Source organism: Cyprinodon variegatus, unplaced genomic scaffold, assembly GCF_000732505.1.
Source record: "Cyprinodon variegatus isolate N-32 unplaced genomic scaffold, C_variegatus-1.0 Scaffold34, whole genome shotgun sequence".
Classification (NCBI taxonomy): Eukaryota; Metazoa; Chordata; class Actinopteri; order Cyprinodontiformes; family Cyprinodontidae; genus Cyprinodon; species Cyprinodon variegatus.
Genome location: NW_015150487.1, coordinates 650,175 through 668,877, shown reverse-complemented (window position 1 = coordinate 668,877; position 18,703 = coordinate 650,175). Strand labels below are relative to the sequence as shown.

At 37.2% G+C, this 18,703-nt stretch overlaps 1 protein-coding gene across 1 annotated transcript in view; it reads right to left on the bottom strand.

Moving 5' to 3' along the window:
* igsf8 (immunoglobulin superfamily member 8) overlaps positions 1-18,411 on the bottom strand; it is a 48,123-nt gene extending 29,712 nt beyond the window's left edge. Inside the window, exon 1 of the mRNA XM_015402582.1 lies at positions 18,216-18,411. Coding sequence (XP_015258068.1) covers positions 18,216-18,411 — 196 coding nt within the window. The remainder of the gene's footprint in view (positions 1-18,215) is intronic.
* Between the last annotated feature and the right edge of the window lie 292 nt (positions 18,412-18,703).

The following is an 18,703-nucleotide window of genomic DNA, read 5'->3' as shown; positions in this document are numbered from 1 at the left end:
TCAATGACATAACATGATCAGTGTGTGAAAATATTCAGGTGGATTTGTGTTTATTTTTTCAGTCCTGGCTCTTTTGACCACTTGGGGACAGTAGAGTTCAGTGAATCCTTAACACCTGGATCAGACAAGCAATGAAATAATTGCTTAACTGATAAAGGTTAAAGGCTGATTATGTTTAAATCTTTGTTTCTATTAATTTTCTTGATTTTTTTTAAAGCTGTTTGAGGGTTATTTTGCACCATAACCTTTATTTTACTTATTTGCTCAAAACAAATTATTGACAGTGGAAATAAGAGAACTAATCAGAAGACATAAGCTAAAGGCTTCTAATATTTAGAGTCTTCTTATTGTGTATTTTATATGATGGTATCTAAATCATAATAGAATACATCACCCCTAGTGAAAATAATCAGGGCGTCTTGTTAAACACTGTGCTCTTTTAGAGGAAATCTCCATACACTGATGTCTAATATTTAGATTTATTATTATTCATCTCTGACAAAGAAAATAATTTCAGTCCAGGTAAAAGCCTAAAATAATCTGGTTTTCCAGATATTTTCCAAATGACGTATTCAAAGTTGGGAAACCGGACACCCATCTGCCCAATAGCTAGTGTTACAGCCTGTGGTTTAAACAGCTTAAGTGAGATGCTGCCTATAGCGATTTATCATTATCTGACATTGGTCTGAGGAAACCTTGCTCCTTTTTTCCTCACTGTCAGCTTTGATATATTTAAGAAGTTTCCTGCATGTGCGTTGCTTTTTACATCATCCTGCAACATCTGAATGGAGATTGAGCTCTGGCTTCACCATCCCAGTATGCTGGTGAAGATTCTCAGTCATCCAGGTCATAGTCATTCCAAATAAGCAATAGAAAAAAAAAAATTCTCTGGACTTTGGTTCCAGATTTCAAATTTGGAAACAAAGTCCAGTGGATTTTTTATTTTTATTTTTTACTTTTTTTGAAATGACCATCCCAGGATTTATGTTTCTAAACTTTTGCACAGGGCTACCGTAATTGGTGAAGCACTTGGTAGTACTGTGGGCTTGCAACAGGTATGACCCTGGGAACAAATCCTTTGTAACATGCACAGTTGGAATACGTTGCTGTCGTGTGATTTAATTTTGCTCAATTACCCTTTGGTGAGAGCATGAGTTTGCATTGTCTTATGAATGGAAGGGATGAACTAATAGGTTGCAGCCAGGCCTTAGTAGATGTACTGGCATGCTCTGGTCAGAGGTGGGTAGCAAATAGTGACACATACTTGAGTAATGTTTAGCTAAGAATGTTCTTTTAGGAGTAGTTTTACAGCGCTGTACTTTTAACATTCACTTAAATAATTGTATTTAATTTTTGGTTGTAAACAAGTTTGTTTTAAACAGGAAAATGCAACAAATATAGACAGCTAAAGTTTTTTGTCAAGATGAGCGTCCAAATTTTGATGTTTAAATGTTGTCTTTTATCTGTTGAGCTTGCTTCACAATTTGAAGGTCAAGAAAGGTCAAGAAAACAAACATTATCATCAGAGGTACTTTATCCTGTTTTAAAGGGTGTGCATGATGTACTGGAAACATTTGTTTGATAAGGTTTGTGTTTGAAGGATTTCAGTTTATAGATTGTTTAATCCATATGTTCATTTTAACCTTATTGCTGATTTATCTTCATTTTTAAAACATGAGATTTCACACAGATCTTTATATCTGATAAAATGTTCAGACATGAAACTTACCAGTATTTTTGAGCTACTTATTGTGCCAGTAGTGTTTTCACCAAAACATTTTTTTGTTACTAGTACTTGAGTTATTTGTTATATGGAACTTTTTGGTTTACTGAAGTAGAAATTTGTTAAAGTTGTGCTACTTGGTTTTTTTCTTATATTCTTAGATTTTGCAGCTGCAGCTTCTCAAAACCATGACAGTTCCAGCTCTTTTATGTGAGAATAGTTTCCTTAAAAAAAAGGACATTGTTTATACCATCATGTCCATTAAACTAGACCAAACAATTAACTTCTAGGTTCTGTTAATTTTTTTAGATTAATTTTAAAGAAAAAGTTCAAGAAGCCTTGATTTTTCCTATAATCTGTCAGCAAAACTTTAATCTGGCCTTTATGTTTTTTCCTTAGAGCAGAGGAAAACTTTCTCCCTGATTTCAGAAACACTCAATTTTACATTGACAGCAGGAAGAGCCTGTTGTTAGTCCTTTGCTATTCAAGGGTTTGTGGGGACTTTTGCCACAACCAGTCACCAGTCAAGCACACTAAAATAAATATCTAGAGTTTAAGCCGGTTGAACTAACAACGTTCTTAATATGTGGACTAACACTTATGTGTAATCTTTGCTGTTTCAAATAAAACTAATGCAGTAAATTTCCCTTTAGCTGAAAAATCTCATTATTACTGTACTTATTATTATTATTTTCTTGGATGGGTAATCCAGGAACAAAAAGTGAATCTTTTTTGACCTAGGGCAAAAAAAGATTAAAGTATTAATAAAAATTTTAATATTCACGCTTTCTTTTATAAAGGGAATTGCATGAAAACACAGATAAAGCTTAACATCTTTAGCCTTTGTATCTCCCCCCGTGTTCAGAAATATCGTACGGTTCTTAACAGATTTTGGTGAAAATCAAACTGTACTCATGCTTGGGAGTTTAGCTTTTTAGATCTATTTTGTGTTTTGAGTTTTGATCACTTGTTAGTTCTCTATTATTGTTTAAAGTGTCTTGCCATATTTAGAACATTTTTCTTCAGTATTGCTAGAAAACAGTTTATTTTATTAATTCATTCTTTTATGTTCAGTTTTTTTGCTTTTTTTAGTTTGTTCTTTATTTGTTTTGTTGTCGTTTTTTGCTTTTTAATCAGTAATGACATCTTTTTTCCACTTGATTTTCTTTGTATGTAGTTCAGCTCTGAGTAAATTAATATCCCTCCCTCACTCTTCCTGTTCATGCTCTACCCCAGCTTACCCCACGTACGTATTGTTTATTATTAAGAACTTTGTTTTTGACACAGACAGTCTCTGTGCTCGCCCTCACCAACATCAAACATGATAACAGGCCAGCAAGTAATGACTTGAAGACTCCAAAGTGGCTCTAAGACCACATGTTGCAGAACACCCAAATAAACAAAAGAAATACTTTATTTTTCTATGAAAATCATTTAGCACTATCGGGAAAAAGATTAACTAGATTCTTCTACCTGTGAGGAAAAACGCCACTTATCACTGATTTATGTCTTTCTTCTACATTTTGCTTAATGGATATATAAATCCCTGATCCAGGGTTTACCAAAGGAAAATTGGTAACTATATTCTTAGAGGTAGAAAATTAAATTTAAATTAAACATATGCTTTTCTATGGCACAAAAATATTGCCTTTTGAGGTGAAAAGATATTAACTGATAACCAAAAACAGATAATGTATCAAATATAATATAAAATAGGGAAAGTGTTCCTAAAACAAGTTTTTCATGAGGATTTTAAGGGGTATTACTCAAGGTAATAATTGATGCTGGATCAGAGAAATATATTGAGTCCACTAGGTCACTTTTTCGCCTTGAGTATATTCTTACATTATTTTTGCTCTCTCACCTTCCTCTTTGTGCCTTCACTCCCACTCTGTCTCTTTCAAGGCCACTGCAGACTAAACTGTGACTTGGTGCAGACCGTCTCTAATTACTTTGTAGTACAGTCACTACTCTCCTGTCATCGAAGGGATCTCATCATGACTGTGGACAGAATCCTGTGACTGTGTGTGGCACTGGCTCATACTCTTTATACATATATTCTCACCTTTTGTTCATTCATTTTGTTCCTCCTGCTCTCAGATTATTTTCATTGGCAAACTGAGTCATGCTTTCTGTCTCCAGATGTTTGTTTCTTTCCCCACATTTCCATCATTTCACCATGTCTCATGTCAACCACAGTTTCAGAACATGACTCAAGTGCTTCCTTGGTTTATTTCCCTCACCTATAGATACATGGCATACATAAATACATCCGCCTCGAAGTTATAAATCATTTTAAATCAAGCATAAGTCAAACACATGTACTATGTTTAATCTACATTTTTTCACCATTTCTCTCAGTGATTTTATGACCATGCTGTTTCACTGGTTCAGTGGTGAATCAATACACAGAAGGAAGAATCGTCTGTTTTCTTCACCTTTTTTTGGTGAATTTACTGCTGGCTGGATTTTAATGACCCTTCCTTAGAGAGCACTTGGTTTTCCAGGTTTTCTTTCTTTATTACAGAAAGCAATGGCAATGTTTAGCCAGGCAATCGACCACATCATCTCGGCTAAGCTTGGTTGCTGTTTTGGACGGGAGATGTGTAAAGCTGATCTGTCACTTTTTCTTAAAACAGAAGACTCATTGTTTTTTAGGTCTCTCTTAAAAAAAATGTGCAAAAGAAAACACTGAAAACCAAGGCTAAGTGCGCAGTGTACATGAAGGGTAAAGCCAAATGCCACTTCATACTCTTATTTTCAATATATTTATCTGAAAGGGATTGTGTACATGAATAATGGTTAAGACAGTGGTTCTTTTTTTTGTTTTTTTGGTCTCATTTAAATGTTGAGGGTAATCAAGCAACATAAACAAATACAAAAAGAAGTTTTCAAAATGTTACTCAATTCATTAAAGGTAAAAGTTACCTAAAAAAAATGGCTGTATGTAAAGAAATAAAATAACAATATCCTTAATCCAATAGCTGGCTGATTTAACCAGTAATGACTGAGAATTCGTATTAACCTAAAAGTATATCTTTAACATCAATGTGTAGAAGTTTTGCTACCTCTTTTTTGCATTTTCTAAAGTTCAGCCACATTATGTCACTGAGGTTCATACTAAAGAGAACTGAGCCAAGGACAGAGCCATGTGATGCACCAGCTGATATACACAAGGACAATTACAATAGCTTAATTTTTTTTATTGTTATTATAGGGGTTATTAAATCCTGCATAAAAACTAAAACAAACTATTTAATCCTAAACAGGAATCTAAGATTCCTTCTGAGATTTAATTCAATTCACTTCAGGTTATTTATATAGCACCAATTCACACACAGAGACAATTGAACCAGATCATACAGTCAAATTGATTCAAAGTTTTCTATCTAAGGAAAAACAGTTGATTGCATCAACTCATTGATTCGAAGGGAATCCCTCACACCAAGCATGCTTGTAGCGATGGTGGAGAGGAAAAACTCCCTTTAAACAGGAAGAAACCTCCAGTAGAACAAGGCTCAGTGTGAGCGGCCATCTGCCGAGGCCGACTGGGCTTCAAGGAGAGAGAAATAGACATCCAAAAAGAAGCAGGGATACAAAAGGCAACTGTTAACCAGCTCCACAGGTGTGCCCTTCCGGGAAACACACAGCCAGGCAGCTTCTAAAAGATGCTTGTTTCCATCTCTTGAACCTTTAAACTTTATCAAGTAATTGCTTGCTACTATTTCTCTGACATGTTATGACCTAAAACTCCCTGTGGTATATCTTTAACGTGCCACATGGTGTAGCATCTTTTCAGCAGGTGGCTTGTTTTCTTTCAAGATTTGATGATGCATTAATGCAGTGCAGTTTACAGTAGGTTCATACAGTTCCACTATGGCAACAAACTGTGCATGATTCTGCATGGAGTAGATCTATTTGGCAAATGTGTAGTAAGAATAGCAAAAAAAAAAAGTGGTCCCCTGTTGCCTTTTTTGGCTCAGGCTGAGCTAGTTTTACTGTCTGCCATGCCACAGACAGGCAGGCCTGCAGGCAGACAAACAGAAAGTCTAATGGGCAATTTGGTGGACATAAAGAGAAAGAAAGATAGAGGAGAAGGGAAGATAAATGGGAGGGCAAGAGGAGGCCAAATGAGGAGAGGTGAGGTCTGTGAGGGGGGAATTGAAAACATATGCAGTGGTCTAAGCGTCGATACCCCAGTGCCCCCCACAACCAAACCCCCACCCCCTCTGCACCGCCACCAGCCTCTGCCTCATTCAGATAACCACACACAACAAAGACTGGAAAAGGGCCAGAGATGGTGTGAGGCGGAGTGCGAAGGTGATGATACATGGGCAATGACTAGCATGTAGTATTTATGCAAGAAAATGGCAAGCAGCAGAGGGTAAACACATGCAGATGACTGGATTGTTGTTGGGGGGGTTTGTTTCATTATGTATTGGCTTTATGCTTTAATTTAGTTATGTTCACTCAGTATATCTGTTAAATATGAAAACTAAGACTTGCTTCTTGTAAATTCTAGCATCCACATAAGGCCCATATGTTATGCTGTGCCTTCTCTTTTCATAAATATAACTTTTAAAAAAACTTGGTTCATTTCTTTAGTGTTAGGTTACCAACGAGTTGGATTAACTGCTGTGCAAAAGATGCATATTTCAAATAAAAATAAACTCCATTCTGAACTGTGACTTTGGTACCCAGAACTAGCCAACAGCAGCATAAGTCAACTTGTTTTTTTCTGTAAAACAATGTAGAAACCACAGCCAAGTTAGATGACATAGTCTCTGGTTAATCTGGGGGAAAACATGATGCACTGAAAGAAACTATTTTCTTTTTTATAAATTTTTTTCATGTCCAAACGTTATCAAGCTGTGAAATATAGGTATATATAAAATAAATAAATAAATTATGTATTTATTTTATTTATTAAGTTTAAGTTAAGTAAAGTGGACTCATTTTCCACTTTACATTTGGATTGTCTTACTGAGATAACAAAAAATAAAACCATTATTGGATTAGTTTTTTTTTTTAAAGAGAAGCAGAAGCAGTGGAAGAGAATTAATAGATTGAGTTCACTGAGATGACAGACTGGGGTAAAGACAAACATCTGTCTACAAAATGGAAAACACACAGACAGTCTTAATGAGGAAGCTTTTGTCCTTCAGTATTGGCAGCAGCATTCTGTATATCTTGTTGTAAAGTGTGATTTCTCTGCTATCATCTGTTGGGGTATTTACAGCAGCAGAGCATTAGATTTAAAGAAGCTCAACATGCCAATAAAGAAAATTGGATCTGTTCCAAGAACCACCTCAGAACCTCTGGAGACAATTTTAAAATAAAGTATTTTCCTAAAATAAAGAATATTAGACAATCCTAAGCTTCATTATCAGACTGTCTACATTTTATGAGACCGACATATACTGTTATCATGTTGTCATTATAAAGTGTTTTAAGGTTGTTGAAATTCTATTATCAATGCTTTGTTGGCAACTGTTGCACTATTTTGACTTATAATAAACAGGGACATGTGTACTTTAAAATAGGCCATGGGGTTGCTGCTGTTATTGAGGTACTGCAAATCAAGGTTTAAGAAATGTTTTAACAAGGTGCTGTTAAGGATTTTTTTTTTTTTTAAGTTGTTGCAGTTGTCCTTCACTTATGGTCACAAGAAAAACACATCTAATGTCTTGCTAATGAGATCTATGGTCTTAAAACTAAAGAGCAGCAACCCTTTTCTGTCAACATAATACTGTTTTAAAACTGCTGTTAGGAAGCCATTAGTTACATACCTGTTGGTCAGTTGATTATAGATTAGCTAGGGTAGACAGACTGACCAAATAACCAATAAATAACATACTACATAACCAGCTTGTTGTTCCATTTGATTGTTGATGTCAAACCCAAGAATGAAGCACATTTGTTGTGCAGAAATATCCCTATGTTGTTAGATTTGCTAACTGCCATTATTGAAGAGAGAAACAGTTTTAAAATGAAATTTTTTGCATCTTCAAGAGCCTTTTTTGCTTCTGTCCTTAACTCTTTTTCAAGAAGTACTCTGTGCTTTGTTCTGATTAAAATTTAGCACACGATCAAAAAACACTTTCTTTTTTATACAATTATAGAATTACTATTCGGTATTCATTTATTTTTTTTTGTAAATTGTCGAATTTTAATACCCCAAATCTTTATTGTTCCTAATTCACTTACATCAAAGTTTAGGGATTTGAGGCCTTCATCCAGCTTCTAACATTAACCAAAAATATAGCTGAACTATGTTAATCTCTCTCTTTTTTTTTTACATTTAAATAAAAAATGCACTGTAGGACATGAAACTGCTTTACAAGCATGTATTAAAAAAAAAACTTATTCAGGACTTCAGGACAAAATGATATGGTCTTTATGAAAAACTAAATCAAGCAAATACAGTAAAAAGCCTCTTTAATCACACAACTTTAAATAAACTCGTTATTTGTTGAAAAAAATATACTGTATATATTAAAATTCAGTTGTGGATGCCAAATCCCAGGTACTATTATTCTAATGCTAGTAGCATAATTTTGATTCATCTTTGGCTGGCCTTCCTCTTTTTTGAGGGATTTTAAGTTATCATTATCTAAATGTATGTTTTTTTTCCCCTTATGCATGCATATGACCTTCTAAAACATTGTGAAAAAAAATCAATGATTGGTGCTTTTTATTAAAAAATTGACTTGTTGATAATCTCTCAAATAAATTAATTTAGTGACAAACTGGAGGATACCCTGTGCTGCATCTTAACATGAAATTTGTGATTCACTCATTTATTTCAGTTCTTTATTTTCAAGATTTGCATCTGTAATCAGGACACAACGAGTGCACATGGTAAATGGTAAGCACTTATATAGCACCTTTTTTCAAGTCAGGAGACTTGACCAAAGCACTTTACACTACATTCATTCACCCATTCACACACTGATGGAGGCAAGCTACATTGTGGCCACAGCTGCCCTGGGGCTCACTGACAGAAGCGGGGCTGCCGTACACTGGCACCACCGGGCCCTCTGACCACAATCAGTAGACAAGGCAGGTGAAGGGTCTTGCCCAAGGACACAACGACAATGAAAGTCAGAGCTGGGGCTCGAACCGTCAATCCTTCGATTTCAGGGCAAACTCCTACATCCAACACCACTGTCGCCCCACATCTGCACAGGTTTTCAAGTTTGGCTATAATTCCTTATAGTTGTTGCATAAAGTTTGATTCCCCAGGTACAGAGATATTTATTTATCCTATGTCTGATGAGGGAAGTGATGGATTGAAAACATGAGGCAGAGATGAAGAAGATAGGGAAGAGAGAAGAGTATTTGACTGAATACTCGTGTTGTGGGCAAATGATAATAATGGTGAAGAAATGTTAACACTGAATGAACTAAACAAGCAGAGAGGTTGTAGTATGAAAACTGAAATGGCTATGTGTGTGTGGGGGGGGGTGTATTGGTGGATGGATGCTGCTGCCAGCGAGTGAGGAAGGGGAGGAGGAAGAGGAAGAAGAAAGAGAGAGAGGGGAGGCTGATTAACCAGGGAGAGATCGGAGCCTCAGTGGCTTGCTTGCATTCAACCACACTCTTCCTTTGATGAGGGCTGGATCCTAAGGCTCAATCAGTCCCACATGAGTCCAACTGTGAGGAAAGGGAGACAGAGAGACCAGAAAGCCTGTCGGAGCAAGGTAGAGGGGCTGGTAAAGATTGTCAGGGAGAATGTGAGGAAAGGAAAGGAGGAACAGAAATGAAAAGAAGAAGGAAACCTTGCATGTTCATAAAAAATGAAAACACGAGGACAGTCTAATATATGCAGTAGAGTGCTACTGTTTTCTTTTAATATTTTCCAGAATAAAATGTCTTTTCACTTTGTATAACATTCAAAATGTGTTGGAGAATAAATGAATCATTGTGAGGAGGGTGGAATCTGAAAAAGAGAGCCTTCAGAGAAGTTTGTGACTGTGCATAAGTTTGAAACACTCCTGACAGCTTTAATGTGAGCGAGCTGTTTGCCAAACTCTGTGTTGTTTCCTGAGTGTTACATATTTGTGTGTATACATGTTTTTATAAGTAAAAGACTGAGATGACTTGATTTAGCCTACAGTGGTGAGAATAAATTATGAACAAAATAAAAACTTGAATCATTACTTTAAAGCAGTTAAGAGCACAGCTCTACATTAGTGTACAATTAAACATTTAGTTGCCTCGCTAGTATTAGGAGGAACCTCTTTTTTCATTTAAAGCAGTCTAAATTCTTTATGGCATAAAAATACATATCAGAGATTTTGGTTCATATCCACACTTAGTCACTGAGTGGCTGCCATCCATGCATATCCAAGATGTGAAAATGTAAACTGTAAACTAAATTGTCTCAAACTAATCTGGTTAAATCTTCAACAGTCTGCACCACGTCTCAACATCATGGGTCATCCTTGTACAAAATACACTGGAGCTTTACTAGACCTGCTGCTGAAGCTGCTCAAGCATTTTGTGTCTATTTTCTGAGCCTAGTCAATTTTGTTTTGGGAGGAGTCAGAATTGAGACTTTGATGCTCCAGCCATGTCTTATACGTATAATAGAAAAGTCCTTGGTGTATCTTTAAATGAATATCCATATTGGCCCCTAATGTGCAGCTCCAAAACATACAGGGGGATATTGAACTTTTTATTTTTTCTTTCCAGAGCCTTGGGGAATTTTTGTCTCCAGTAATTTATTTTTTATTTCTCCTCTTGAATACCTATACACTGACCTTTTTCTCAGAAACAGCTTACCTCCACCATTTGTGTAGTTTGTGTGTTCAAACCACCGGATTTTCATTGAGTTTTTCTCTCCTTTTTCTGTCTTCCAGTTCTGTAGCTTTCCTAGGATTTTATTTCACACAACCTCTCCCAACACAAAGTGTAATTGATCTTGCCAGGCGATCTGAGGATAGACTCTACTCTTGCATGCAAGACATGCTCCAGTTCTGTGCACAGATGTCATGAAGATTACACCAGACTTTGAGGTTGTTTCATTTTGGCCATTTGATTGCACCCTTCCAGATTTGTCAGCTTATTGGTTTTGTTGGTAGCAGGTAGATCATGTGCACATCAGTCCTAGGCTTTTTTTTTGTAGACCTTGCTCACTCCTTTTAACATTACAAAGAGTTTGTATTTTTACTCATGTTTTCCTTCAAAAGTCGGTACGGGGAACCCTGCAAATGGCATTGTTGAGAAGATTACGTGGAATAATATTGTGTCTGTTGCCATATTCTGGTACATAGTAGATCTTTTCTGTCCTGAAATTGATTACAACCAAATGGTCTTGCCCTGTGACATTGTTTGGTGGAACTTGGAATTCCTCAAGTAGCTCTGCTAGCTTTTGCAAAGTGCCTCTGAATTGCCGCCAAGGCCATGTGTTGGTCCCTGTTTTCCCTTACTTGTGTCACTACCTACTGGGCATTCTGTTCTCTGAGGTCTCCTGATGTAATAGCGTCCAAACCTATCTATTCCTCCTGCGGGCATTGGGCCACTGCCTTGTAGTATTCAGATAAATTTCTTCACCAACGTGGTCTTTCTCTGCTATCTTGTGACTTTCGATTAAGTAGTCCCCCGCCCAGTCCTGGCCTGCTATAAACTTCCAAATCTGTTTCTCTGTGCTACCAACCTACTGATGGATTAACAACCTTTGCCTTGCCCCCCAGTTTCACCCTATGTAACAATCTGCATCTCTCTGTTTATCAGAACAGTTCTCTATTCAGTTAAGTTGATCTTCAAGCAGCTTGAATTTTCATTGAAACTGACTGACATCCGTAATTTGCGTATTCTTTTCAAATAACATTATAACAGCTTTATATACAAAGTGCACTTTAAAAGCAATTTGCATAAAGTGTTGGGAGAGGAAATGGTTTTGGTAAACTTTCTGGTTTTATTCTAGTTTGCAATTCTCTTTATGGGACTCTACTCTGTCTAAAACAAAACAAAAATTAGAATAGAAGTAAGTTAGTTGGCTTAACTCTGTACTTTGAAGCTCAAATTGATAAAGAAAAGGGTGATGGTCATGATGGAAAATTGTGATAAAGACATTGTAAGTATCTTAATGCCACACATGTTGCAGTACATATGAAAAGTTGTTTTTTTGTTACGCTATCACTTTTTTTGCTTCTAAGATACCTACATTCAGTTTTGAAGCCTCAATAAATTTTGGGGGTGACTATCTATGTGGGTGTTTTCAAGCCCTCTTGTAAAACTGAAGAAGAAAAAGTTTAAAAAAAGAGAGAGAGAGTTTGCTCATAGGCTGTATATGCCTGATCGTGTGACTGGCGTGTGGCATGGCGTCACTGCTGTGGATGAATGTGGCAGCATTTAGTGGTTCACCCAAAGCTCAGGTCTCCTTCTCTCTTTCCTTTCTCTTTTTCTCTCTTTCAACACCACATCAGCGCCAGAGGGCCGCGGCATCATTACCCCATTACTGCATCTTAAAGCCAGAGGCGGAATTAAACCTATAACGGCCCCATCTGCTGTCTTATTTCCTCTTCAATCCAGTGTTCTGCCGGAACCAAATAATCACAGCAGCCATTAGGGTTGCAGTTAGTGAGTAATTAACAGAATAAAAACAACTTAAATCTGCTCCTTAGATAGTTGTGTTGCCAGTGAATGAAAAAGTTGGCTTTTTAAATGAAAGACTGTGAAACCAGCGGAATGCGATTGTCTTAACTCTGCTTTATCTGATGTTCTTCTGTTAAGTGAAGCAGAAGCAGAGCAAACTGTATGATGAAATCAGGATGATAACCTAACAGGCTTCATGGAAGTAACTGTATATTCTCCAGTCGAATCCCCTCTGCCACTTGGCAGACATATAGAACTGAGGTTGCTTTATTGGTTTCCCCTAATTGGTGCCAGTTTCCATTTCATTTCCAAAAATTACAGTGGCGTCCTGCTCACTCTGCATTGCATTCTGGGTACATGTAACAGAGACACACTGACAGAGAAATAAAGACAGGAAAGAGGGTATGAAGTGGAAAATGAGATGTAGAGGTAGCAGAGAGACACTCTGCTCCACTGATATAACCCTAGGATGACTGTTTGTGTTTTGTTCTGTTTATGTGTGTATAATGAGTCATCAGTGATTGGCCAAGTTGATGTGGTCAACTATGGAGGCAGAGGGAACACTTTACAGTAACTCCATCAATGGAAAAGAACCTCACTGGGAGGGAGGAGGAGGGGGAAGTGGTGCGGCTGGGGGGTGGGGGTCACAGCCGAGGAGCACACATCATCCTTCCAAATGTAGGAGTAAATTACACAAAAATACACAAAACTCACCACAGCCTTGCACAAAAGCCACCGTGACAGAAAGAAAGAAAAAAAAATAAGAATACGTTGGGTTTGGATAAACACACGTGCTTAGGCTCAAAGAAGAGTAAACAGGGGCTAAGAAATTCTGTATTTATAACAACCTTTGGATTTGATCAAAAAAACAAAGAAAGTAAAGCAGATTTCAAAAACATATGCATCATTCAAGTACGCTGTTTGTCAAAAACTTTTATTGCGTACATCTGGAGGGCCTGAATTCAGGAGGATCCGTAGATCCACCACTACACTCCCTGCACCTCATTATTCAGAAGCTGTTCTCCTAAATGTGATAATTATATGCTTTCCCATTCTCTAAGCAGCACAAATATACAAACCATGCTGCTTCTGTTTGTCTTCCTTGTAATTTTTCCTTTATTTCCTCAAAATGTAAGCTACTTTGTTATAGATCAGCTATATTACTCTATTAAGCAGTTGTCTTCGCAATTTAAGAGTCCATTACTCTAAAGGATCACTCAGAAAATGTGATGCACCTTTTTGGCAACGAACGCACATCTGGGCTTCCATCTGTGGATTAAAAAAAAAGTGTAGGTGTGCGTGCATGTATGTAAGCTTGTGCATAAAAGTGTGCTAGTGTGTATGTGTGCTGGCACGCCAAAGAACCATTGTGCAGCAGCAACCACAGACCCCCCCCCCTCCCCCATCCCCCACCCACCACAACAAAGAGCAATTAAACGCCGCTGCCTTGCCAGCTGAGGAGCCAACCGCCGGCCACACTTCCACAAACAGGCAGATCTGTTTAAAACCAAAAGGGGAGAAGCAATAAAAGCCAACCTACCAAGAGCAAGCCCCTTACCGTCCTATTCCTCGATTCAAACCAGAGGTTGGCTGGCTGGCTGACTTCACCCTTACTATCACCGTTCAGGTCCAATTACAATCAGATGTGCCGTTTCATTTGATAGACTCTCATTTCGATGCGATGTCAACAATGTTTAGTGTGTAAGCAGAAAATTTACCTTGATCAGAAATGAATTTGAACAAATGAAATGCCATTATAGTTTGTTTGTTTTTTTTGCTTACAGGGCTTAAAGCTGGAAAAGTTAGCTCAGTTGGACAATGTTCTTGAAAATGTCAGACAATGACAGCCCTCTACCAAAAAGGATGTGTACCTGATGTCATACTGTTTGTTTGACCTCTTAAAGATCACTATTCAGGTTAGATTACCATAATTTAATTTGAAAAAACAAACAAACAAAAAAACAAAGACAGATGCAAAGTTACACAATCTTAAGATGCAAAAATGGTGCATTCCACAGTTTTAAACAAGTTAGACACATTTAATGTTTATGAGCAATAGAAGCAACATGATTTGAATTTCACTTGATTGTGAACTGAACTTTGACAGATTAAATGCCACTTTAGGTTTTTTTGGCGTGTGCTGGGCTTTAAACTGGAAAAAATGAGCTCAGATGGACAATGTTCCTTCAGCTTCTGTTGATGTCAGACAATGACAGACTTCTGCCAAACAGGATGTGTACACGGAGTCGTACTGTTTGTTTGACCTGCCAAAGATCTCGTTAAGGATTACAGCCCTTTGGTAACCACATTAAAACAGTAAAAATGGCAGCAAAAAGTTCACTGGCTGCTTGTGTTCTCTCATTTTTTGGCGTCAGACACCTACCGGGGACTGCATAATCTGTCTGTGTTGTCCCTTATGTAGTAGTTACTTACATGTTCCTTGCATATTAAGAGATGGAATCAGACCTTTTATAAACTTTTGACCAGGTTAAGATAATGCATCTTGAATAGTGGAATTTTTTTAAACTGTGCTCAATATAATCCACTCATTGTTTACTCTAGAAAACAGAAGTATGGCTTTTTTTTTTACATTGTTTTAGATTTGATAGGATATAGAATGGAGATTTTTAATATGCTTTAGATTTTAGATTTGCATTGCAATTTTGAGAAGAAGGGACCTAGATTTGAGTCTTCATCTTTCAGATAGTAAGACAATCACCAACGCCATAGTAAACAACTGTTAAAATTTATTTTTGTCTTTATTTTTTTTCTCTCTCGGCTTGGGCAATTAATTCTGGGTAAGTATAAATAACATTTAGTCAATTGCAACGTTACCACTGTGAACTTAGTATAAATCATTTTTATATTTTTGTAATAAACCATGACAAAAAATGTTAGTCTTAAAGCTACAGTACATCATAATTATAGGGTTTTACTGACCGAAATGTAAAATATCATTCATAATTATGTAATTTATTATCATCTACAAACTGAAAGTATCAATCTTTTTGTTTATGATGCATTAGAAATTTCTATAGGAGGATGCCTCACATTTATGGAGGCAGACATCTTTGCTATACGGCTGCTCAGACTTTACAAAGTAGCGACTGTAGAGATTCCCATAACAAAAGAATTTGACCATGGCAAGTTAGGCTTATATAAAATCTACATGCAACACAGAAAAATGAAATACTATTATAAAAATATCAATGTAAACTAACCTTGACAATACTTGAAAAGATATGTGATATGGACATTGTAGAAGCCATTTTGTACCATGATAGCATCCGTATTGCTGGAGGGGGAGAAGCACTAGGTGGAGCAGTTCATGTCACTGCAGGTTGACCATTAGATGCTGCTGAAAATAGCACACTGTAGCTTTAAAGGGTTAGTGCATTTTTAAAGAATGCTTTGTGAAGTTATTATCTGTAATATTTCAGTTACCTGTTGCAGAAATAAGACATGCTTTCATTTTTTTTTCAGCATTTTATTGTCATTATACTGTCACAGGTACAGAGCAACAAAACTAACTCTCTGCATTTAACCCATCCCCTTAAGTCTGATTTATACTCAGAAACCAGGTCATCTGCATGTGTGTAGCAGTGAACGCAAATGTGCCTCCGCCGCTTCCACAGACAGTCTTGTGCACCTCTCCGAAATTGGAGGTGACTGCAGACAGAAGGCATCTGATTGGTCAAATCTATATCTGCTCTATAATAACAATATTTCCTGTTTGGTACCTTACCGGCTTGTTTTGTTTGTATGACCGCCATTGTGGAACACAACTCGTGAAGTTAGACCAGCTAAAATTACGAGGTGTGCAAGACCACTGAGATCCTTTTTTCCACCTGGATCTCTGCTCGTGAAATGTTAAACTACTATGAGACTTAGAGACACAACTGAACAACTTGCACAACTAAATCCAATAGTTTGACTTGTTCTTGGTAAAGCTCGAGTGGATTGGTGAGTTAGAGTTATTCGGTGGACTAACACAGTAGGCTAAAACAATCTAACTTCCCTTTCCCAACTGAACTTAGCAACCTTATATGACATTCAAGATTTTAGATATTCATTAAGTAGCATAATGACCCTCTGATGAGAACATTTTCACTTTGACATGTTTAAATCATAAAAGAACTGATGCGCATCTGACTAGTTTGTTTACCTTCCTCAACTTCTAAGAAGATTTGATTCCTCTAATCTCACTGTGTCTCATCTCTCTACTACAGGGAATGAGCTTTTGCTAATTATAATTAGAACATTGGTTCAAAATATAATTTTCAAATCTGCAAATTCAGGGTTTGCAAGAACATTTAATTCATTTATATTTAATTCGTTTTTTTATATTTAATTTAGTTTTTTGAGACTGGTTGTTTAAATGACTGGCAACAGCCACCTAATGTAGGCTGGATCTCTCTATGTAAACATGTGTTTTTGTATGTTAATATAGTTTTGATAATTGTTTTACAATGGTTTCAAGATGCTTCGACAAGGACGTCATAATTTGGCGATCAGATGATTAAAAGGAAGACGGGATTCACCTTAAAAATTAAGAGAAAAGGAAATCATCTGTCAAGGCTGTGCTGAACTTTGTTCCAGAGCAGAGGGGGTGCCACAAACCCTTCATTAGTGAAGTAACACATGTCTTACAATAGTATAAGTCTGGAACACAGAACTAAAACTTCTTATGTCAATACATTATCCAATCACTGGCTCTCTGTAGCTCCTCCCGAGCTGCCACGTTCCCCTTTGCAGATTGTCTGATTAATGCCTCTCAATCTAAATGTCATATCTCGGCAGACCTTTAGTTTTACAATTATTTTCTTTTCAGACCTGGTTTCATTAGAATCAAATTTTGTATGTTTTTCATATCCCAACCCATTGTTAACTTGTCCACAGCTTGATCCCTGACCTGTCTACTGCATTCCCTGCCTTTATAATGATGTTAGATTACAAATATCTAGTTTTTTTTTTAAACCTAAACTAAATTAATCAGTTTATATCTACTAACTAATTAGCTGAGGTTAAAATCAACTGGTTAAACATCAGTTTATTAAGGGTTAAATGAGTAAAGGGACTGAATTCGGATGCAGATAACATTTTTCATATTCTTCATTTTAAATGATATTGTGTTGGCCAATTACTATAAAACGTGACGGCAGAGTCAAAACCATTAAAAAAGCATCATGGTAGCAAAACTACACATCAAACAACAAGAAATCCAACAGGATCCAAAAGTTGCTATGTTTATGTTTTCCCAAAGAAAGAATTCTTACATCCCCCTCCCCCTTTTACTTACTAAAAATAGACGTTTTACTAAATTCAATCTCTATTCAAAAAAATGCTTTTAACTAAACAGTCTAAACATCAAAAGAATCCATAACATTTACCCAATGAGGGCTTGTCAGCACTGCATGGTGACACATGGCCAGGGGACCTCAAAAGCAGGGAGAGGATGAGGAGAACAATAATATCTTGAAGTTGAATAATTAAATTGATCACAAGTTTAAAACTTCCCAAAGTACCACATTTGTGAATCGAGTTATTTACCGCATAAGTACAGAAAAACATCACCTGTTAGGAGATTATGTCCTGTGGCATCCTATCTGCATTTCAACTGTGAGATGAACACATAGTCAGCCTTACAGTTGCAATGTTACACAGTGTAAAGAGAAATAAAGGGTAAACATTTATTACATCCACTGTATTTGAGAACATCAATGTGCCAATAAGAACCAATCAATATAGAGAGCCGTGGCTGTCAAAAATAAAACGTACAATAGCTTTCTAGAATTAATCGGTTATGTGTTTTTTTATGTGTTCTTTTCGTATTTCTGAGCTTTTGTTACTTCTTCCAAAGGTTTGCTTGATACTTTATTTCCTCTCTGACCCCAGCAGAGGGCAGGAGCGCAGGGACCTGAAGGAAGAGTATCCTTTCCTTGGCCCAGCCCTTCCCGGCCCACTCTAGCCCGACTCGGCCTGGGTTCAGCGTGGGCCACATCGCGGTGTCTTTGGTCAGGCAGCCTGGAGCCCTTGGGCGCTGGCAAGGGGTGCGGGCGTCCGGGAGGGGCCCCCTCAAAAGCCATCTACGAGGGGCCACACCCACACGACCATTACGGTGTAGGCTGTTCTGGGCTTCTCCCGAGGCCGCCCGCCTGCCATTTTTAGAGCAGCACCACAGTAGACCACATACTGTGGCTTCAGGCAAGTGGGGGGAAGGAAAGGTTTCTTCTTTATTTTCAGTCAAAACGCCAAAGGCTTTGGGAGAATTTCTACAATTGCTCTTCAGTAGAATAAGTCAGGCTAGAGGAACTGTTAATCTCAAAATAATAATAAAAAAAAACTGAAACAGTCAACTTCTCTCAGAGTTAAAGCCCA